The 7,500-nt window shown below is 44.4% G+C and overlaps 1 protein-coding gene across 2 annotated transcripts in view; it reads left to right on the top strand.

The window, feature by feature from the left end:
• The window catches only part of col15a1a (collagen, type XV, alpha 1a), a 116,084-nt gene that overhangs the window by 99,083 nt on the left and 9,501 nt on the right, over nt 1-7,500 (top strand). For both annotated transcript variants that reach the window (XM_079601117.1, XM_079601118.1), the window contains exons 30-34: nt 684-725; nt 3,170-3,191; nt 3,337-3,362; nt 4,543-4,623; nt 6,803-6,947. In XM_079601117.1, coding sequence (XP_079457243.1) covers nt 684-725; nt 3,170-3,191; nt 3,337-3,362; nt 4,543-4,623; nt 6,803-6,947 — 316 coding nt within the window. The remainder of the gene's footprint in view (nt 1-683; nt 726-3,169; nt 3,192-3,336; nt 3,363-4,542; nt 4,624-6,802; nt 6,948-7,500) is intronic.

The following is a 7,500-nucleotide window of genomic DNA, read 5'->3' as shown; positions in this document are numbered from 1 at the left end:
GTAAGTGTGTGTGTGTGTGTGTGTGTGTGTGTGCTTCTCAGAGGAGTAAGTGTGTGTGTGTGTGTGTGTGTGTGTGTGTGTGTGTCTGTGTGTGTGCTTCCCAGAGGAGTAAGTGTGTGTGTGTGTGTGTGTGTGTCTGTGTGTGTGCTTCCCAGAGGAGTAAGTGTGTGTGTGTGTGTCTGTGTGTGTGCTTCCCAGAAGAGTAAGTGTGTGTGTGTGTGTGTGTGTGCTTCCCAGAGGAGTAAGTGTGTGTGTGTGTGTGTTTCCCATAGGAGTAAGTGTGTGTGTGTGTGTGTGTGTGTGTGTGTGTGTGTGTGTCTGTGTGTGTGCTTCCCAGAGGAGTAAGTGTGTGTGTGTGTGTGTGTGTGTGTGTGTGTGTCTGTGTGTGTGCTTCCCAGAGGGGTAAGTGTGTGTGTGTGTGTGTGTGTGTGTGTGTGTGTGTGTGTGTGTGTGTGTGTGTGTGTGTGTGTGTGTGTGTGTGTGTGTGTGTGTTCGTGTGTGTGTGTGTGTGTGTGTGTGTGTGTTCGTGTGTGTGTGTGTGTGTGTGTGTGTTCGTGTGTGTGTGTGTGTGTGTGTGTGTGTGTGTGTTCGTGTGTGTGTGTGTGTGTGTGTGTGTGTGTTCGTGTGTGTGTGTGTGTGTGTGTGTGTAAAGCTGTTGCTCAGTGTGTCTTTATCTCCTATAGACCGTGTTTCCCGTCCCTCCTCGACCCAACTGCAAACAGCCCGTGAGTGACTGAATAAAGCTCAATATCTTCATCTTCATCTTCATCATCTTCATTCTTTAACTATTAAACTCTCTCACTCTAACTCTGATCAAGAAATATTCCTCTTAATGAGGATTTATTTCTCATAATTAAAGGAGAAGTGTGTCATTTCTGCACCAAAACAAACATTATGATAGTATTATTAATTTTTTTTTAAAGTATTTACTATCAGTTACACTTAATTATTACCGTAAGCTGTCCTTGCTCCAGTGTGATTATACAGTTAGGTTCTGAGTAATATCAACTAACTAAATGCGCTTGGGTTAGGGTTGGGTTTAGTTACACGTAATTATGCATAATTGACTGTTATTACTATAGTAACTACATTTAACATGTCTAACAAGGACACTGGACACAAAGACATTCATTTACTATTTACATGTTTTAGCATATTAAGTTTTCATCAGTATTATACAGTTCACTCTAGATATTAAACTAGGATATGAGAAAGATGGTTTCAACACACACTTGACCTTTGACCATCAAGTGTAACACACATCTACACTGGCAGCACTATCAGTGTGTGTTCCTCGCTTCATCAGTGTGTGTTCCTCGCTTCATCAGTGTGTGTTCCTCAGTGTGTGTTCCTCGCTTCATCAGTGTGTGTTCCTCAGTGTGTGTTCCTCGCTTCATCAGTGTGTGTTCCTCAGTGTGTGTTCCTCGCTTCATCAGTGTGTGTTCCTCGCTTCATCAGTGTGTGTTCCTCGCTTCATCAGTGTGTGTTCCTCGCTTCATCAGTGTGTGTTCCTCAGTGTGTGTTCCTCGCTTCATCAGTGTGTGTTCCTCAGTGTGTGTTCCTCGCTTCATCAGTGTGTGTTCCTCAGTGTGTGTTCCTCGCTTCATCAGTGTGTGTTCCTCGCTTCATCAGTGTGTGTTCCTCGCTTCATCAGTGTGTGTTCCTCAGTGTGTGTTCCTCGCTTCATCAGTGTGTGTTCCTCGCTTCATCAGTGTGTGTTCCTCAGTGTGTGTTCCTCGCTTCATCAGTGTGTGTTCCTCAGTGTGTGTTCCTCGCTTCATCAGTGTGTGTTCCTCAGTGTGTGTTCCTCGCTTCATCAGTGTGTGTTCCTCAGTGTGTGTTCCTCGCTTCATCAGTGTGTGTTCCTCAGTGTGTGTTCCTCGCTTCATCAGTGTGTGTTCCTCAGTGTGTGTTCCTCGCTTCATCAGTGTGTGTTCCTCAGTGTGTGTTCCTCGCTTCATCAGTGTGTGTTCCTCGCTTCATCAGTGTGTGTTCCTCAGTGTGTGTTCCTCGCTTCATCAGTGTGTGTTCCTCAGTGTGTGTTCCTCGCTTCATCAGTGTGTGTTCCTCGCTTCATCAGTGTGTGTTCCTCGCTTCATCAGTGTGTGTTCCTCAGTGTGTGTTCCTCGCTTCATCAGTGTGTGTTCCTCGCTTCATCAGTGTGTGTTCCTCAGTGTGTGTTCCTCGCTTCATCAGTGTGTGTTCCTCAGTGTGTGTTCCTCGCTTCATCAGTGTGTGTTCCTCAGTGTGTGTTCCTCGCTTCATCAGTGTGTGTTCCTCGCTTCATCAGTGTGTGTTCCTCGCTTCATCAGTGTGTGTTCCTCGCTTCATCAGTGTGTGTTCCTCGCTTCATCAGTGTGTGTTCCTCGCTTCATCAGTGTGTGTTCCTCGCTTCATCAGTGTGTGTTCCTCGCTTCATCAGTGTGTGTTCCTCGCTTCATCAGTGTGTGTTCCTCAGTGTGTGTTCCTCGCTTCATCAGTGTGTGTTCCTCGCTTCATCAGTGTGTGTTCCTCAGTGTGTGTTCCTCGCTTCATCAGTGTGTGTTCCTCGCTTCATCAGTGTGTGTTCCTCGCTTCATCAGTGTGTGTTCCTCGCTTCATCAGTGTGTGTTCCTCAGTGTGTGTTCCTCGCTTCATCAGTGTGTGTTCCTCGCTTCATCAGTGTGTGTTCCTCGCTTCATCAGTGTGTGTTCCTCGCTTCATCAGTGTGTGTTCCTCGCTTCATCAGTGTGTGTTCCTCGCTTCATCAGTGTGTGTTCCTCGCTTCATCAGTGTGTGTTCCTCAGTGTGTGTTCCTCGCTTCATCAGTGTGTGTTCCTCAGTGTGTGTTCCTCGCTTCATCAGTGTGTGTTCCTCGCTTCATCAGTGTGTGTTCCTCGCTTCATCAGTGTGTGTTCCTCGCTTCATCAGTGTGTGTTCCTCGCTTCATCAGTGTGTGTTCCTCAGTGTGTGTTCCTCAGTGTGTGTTCCTCGCTTCATCAGTGTGTGTTCCTCGCTTCATCAGTGTGTGTTCCTCAGTGTGTGTTCCTCAGTGTGTGTTCCTCGCTTCATCAGTGTGTGTTCCTCGCTTCATCAGTGTGTGTTCCTCAGTGTGTGTTCTGTATATTGCTGTGAATGAACCGCAGTCACATTAACACACGTCTGTTTTTCTTCCTCTGCTTTTGTTCAGGTAAACGGAGATTCTACACAAGGTGTGTTATTTTATGATTATCATACACTTCTGTTCAAAAGTTACCCCAAACATATTTTTATTTGAGTAGCTAATAGTTTACATGTATTATTTTAATATGATATATGAATAATTTAATAATGAGTGTCTGATCTGCTCTCTCATAGGCCACACACTGGAGACCAGAGTCACTGTGAGTCTCAACACACACTCACTCACACACACACACACACACACACACACACACACACACACAGTCACTGTGAGTCTCATCACACACACACACACACACACACACACACACACACACACACACACACACACACACACACACACACACACACACACACACACACACACACACACACACACACAGTCACTGTGAGTCTCATCACACACACACACACACACACACACACACACACACACACACACACACAGTCACTGTGAGTCTCATCACTCACACACACACACACACACACACACACACACACACACACACACACACACACACACACACACACACACACAGTCACTGTGAGTCTCATCACTCACACACACACACACACACACACACACACACACACACACACACACACACACACACACACACACACACACACAGTCACTGTGAGTCTCATCACACACACACACACACACACACACACACACACACACACACACACACACACACACACACACACACACACACACACACACAGTCACTGTGAGTCTCATCACTCACACACACACACACACACACACACACACACACACACACACACACACACACACACACACACACACACACACACACACACACACACACACAGTCACTGTGAGTCTCATCACTCACACACACACACACACACACACACACACACACACACACACACACACACACACACACACACACACACACACACACACAGTCACTGTGAGTCTCATCACTCACACACACACACACACACACACACACACACACACACACACACACACACACACACACACACACACACAGTCACTGTGAGTCTCATCACTCACACACACACACACACACACACACACACACACACACACACACACACACACACACACACACACACACACACACACACACACACACACACACACACACACACACACACACACACACACACACACACACAGTCACTGTGAGTTTCATCTCATGCCTCCTCTCACTAATACTGTGAGAAATGAATCAACTGAGATTGACAGACTGTGTGTCTGTGTTTATTTGTGTGTGTGTGTGTGTGTGTGTGTGTGTGTGTGTGTGTGTGTGTGTGTGTGTGTGTGTGTGTGTGTGTGTGTGTGTGTGTGTGTGTGTGTGTGTGTGTGTGTGTGTGAGATAGGCTGATAAAGGCTTCATAGGAGAGAAAGGAGAGAGAGGTGAAGCGGGGATGCCGGGGGATCCTGGGAAGTCTGGTTTGCTGGTGAGTGACACACACACACACACACACACACACACACACACACACACACACACACACACACACACACACACACAGAGTTCTTCATTAGAGATGCATGTATTTTAACCCAATAGAGCCGCAGCCACTATATCATATTTGAAACACACATATCTAATGCTAAACATGATCTGATAACCCTGTCGCACACACTCCTTCTGTGTCTGACTGATTTAGACTCTTTTATCCAGTAAAAGTCTGTTAGTATAATTGTGTAAAGGTCCTTCAGCTCGAGCTTCACGAGTCTTTCTGTGTCAAATCTGACATAATTTCATCAAGTAAACGTGAGGATATCTTCGATAGTGTTAGATATTCTGCACCTAAATATTTTAAAGACTAAAGAACTGATCTTTAGAAGCTCAAAAACACAGATCCATGCTTCTAGCGTTATCATTAATGGAGAGATAGTTGAGAGAGAAGAGCATTTCAAATATCTTGACATTATTTCGGATCAAAATCTCCTTTTCAACCAGCGCACTCCAGAGGTTTAAAAGCCTCGTCCTCGTCTGCTCCGGTATCGCAGGATTACTGGGCCAGTCCTGCTTATGGTGCCGGTTGTGTTGTCCATATGCTGACAGTTACCAACAAGAACAAATTCTTAAAGAGAACTCATTTAGCAAGTAAAATGATTGGTATCCCTATCCCCAATTTATCGGATAGTGTCTCGACATTCACGTTGCGAAAGGCACAAGAAATCTTAAATGACTCGGAACACACACTGGACAAGTGTGTCCTCCTGCCTTCTGGCCGCAGGTATAGGGCACCGGTGTGTAGAACGGCCAAGTTTAGGAAGAGTTTTGTTCCTGTATCTATACGAGCTCTAAACACAGAGGAAATCGGCCATTGATACGTCATGTATAGGGTTATGGTTATGGTTAGGGTTATGGTTATGGTTAGGCTTAGGCTTCGGTTTAGGGTTATGGTTATGGGTTATGGTTATGGTTATGGTTAGGCTTAGGTTTAGACTTAGGGTTATGGTTATGGTTATGGTTATGGTTATGGTTATGGTTATGGTTCAGTTGTTCTGCTGTGAAGTGTGGGTTATGGTTATGGTTAGGCTTAGGCTTCGGTCTAGGCTTAGGGTTATGGTTATGGTTATGGTTAGGCTTAGGTTTAGACTTAGGGTTATGGTTATGGTATTGGTATTGATATTGGTTATGGTTATGGTAATGGTAATGGTAATGGTAATGGTAATGGTAATGGTTATGGTTATGGTTATGGTTATGGTTCAGTTGTTCTGCTGTGAAGTGTGGGTTATGGTTATGGTTATGGTAATGGTAATGGTAATGGTTATGGTTATGGTAATGGTTATGGTTATGGTTATGGTTATGGTTATGGTTATGGTTATGGTTAGGCTTAGGTTTAGACTTAGGGTTATGGTTATGGTTATGGTTATGGTTCAGTTGTTCTGCTGTGAAGTGTGGGTTATGGTTATGGTTATGGTTATGTTAATGGCTATGGTTATGGTTATGGTTATGGTTATGGTAATGGTTATGGTTATGGTTATGGTTATGGTAATGGTAATGGTAATGGTAATGGTTATGGTTATGGTTATGGTTCAGTTGTTCTGCTGTGAAGTGTGGGTTATGGTTATGGTTATGGTTATGGTTATGTTAATGGTAATGGTTATGGTTATGGTTATGGTTATGGTTATGGTTATGGTAATGGTTATGGTTATGGTTATGGTTCAGTTGTTCTGCTGTGAAGTGTGGGTTATGGTTATGGTTATGGTTATGGTTATGGTTATGGTAATGGTAATGGTAATGGTAATGGTAATGGTTATGGTAATGGTAATGGTAATGGTAATGGTTATGGTTATGGTTATGGTTAGGCTTAGGTTTAGACTTAGGGTTATGGTTATGGTTATGGTTCAGTTGTTCTGCTGTGAAGTGTGGGTTATGGTAATGGTTATGGTTATGGTTCAGTTGTTCTGCTGTGAAGTGTGGGTTATGGTTATGGTTATGGTTATGGTTATGGTAATGGTTATGGTTATGGTTATGGTTATGGTTATGGTTATGGTTCAGTTGTTCTGCTGTGAAGTGTGGGTTATGGTTATGGTTATGGTTATGGTTATGGTTATGGTTATGGTTATGGTTCAGTTGTTCTGCTGTGAAGTGTGTGATGACTCCGGGTTTGTCCGCAGGGGCCTAAAGGGGAGTCTGCTGTCGGGCCCCCGGGTCACCCCGGCCCACGAGGACCCCCTGGAGCTCCAGGTCTGGGCAGAAGTGGTTTTGCTGGCCCTCCGGGACCGCCGGGACCTCCCGGACCACCTGGACGATACGCTTCCGGTGAGGAAAACCCTAAAGCTCAATCATAACATCTGACCATCTCAACGGTCCCACAGTTCCACAGATATCTTCAGCACAGTCCGTACGCCTCGTGTATGAAACACACGTACCAGAAGATCTGATCATAAATACGGTGGATTTTATCCTACAGATTTATAAAGCCGATTCTTACACGTAACTGACGAGCAGGAGTAACTCGTGCCAGCAGCTCAATTAATTAAATATTCTTTATGAAAATATAAAGATAAACAGGCATCCACGCATTTACAATATGCATTATTATAAGAAATGAGCAACATTTTTACTTCTTTTAATTCATTCATTTATTTTAAATAATTTTCTCAATAATAAATGCCTACACACACGTTGTACATAAACCGTCCTGTAGGGGGAGTCGATGCGCTGGTACAGATTGAGCTTAAAAGAGTCTTACTCTTCTGTTCCTCTTCTTCATCTTCAGTGTGTGTGTTGCTGATGATCATGAGACGCTCCAGTTCTTCTCTATATCAGAGTCAGTGTTTCTGAACTCCTGAACACTGTAGTCTCCAGTTTC

Source organism: Phoxinus phoxinus (assembly GCF_949152265.1).
Source record: "Phoxinus phoxinus genome assembly, chromosome: 24".
NCBI lineage: Eukaryota > Metazoa > Chordata > Actinopteri > Cypriniformes > Leuciscidae > Phoxinus > Phoxinus phoxinus.
The sequence above is the reverse complement of the archived record's forward strand: the minus strand, read 5'-3'. Positions and strand labels throughout refer to the sequence as shown.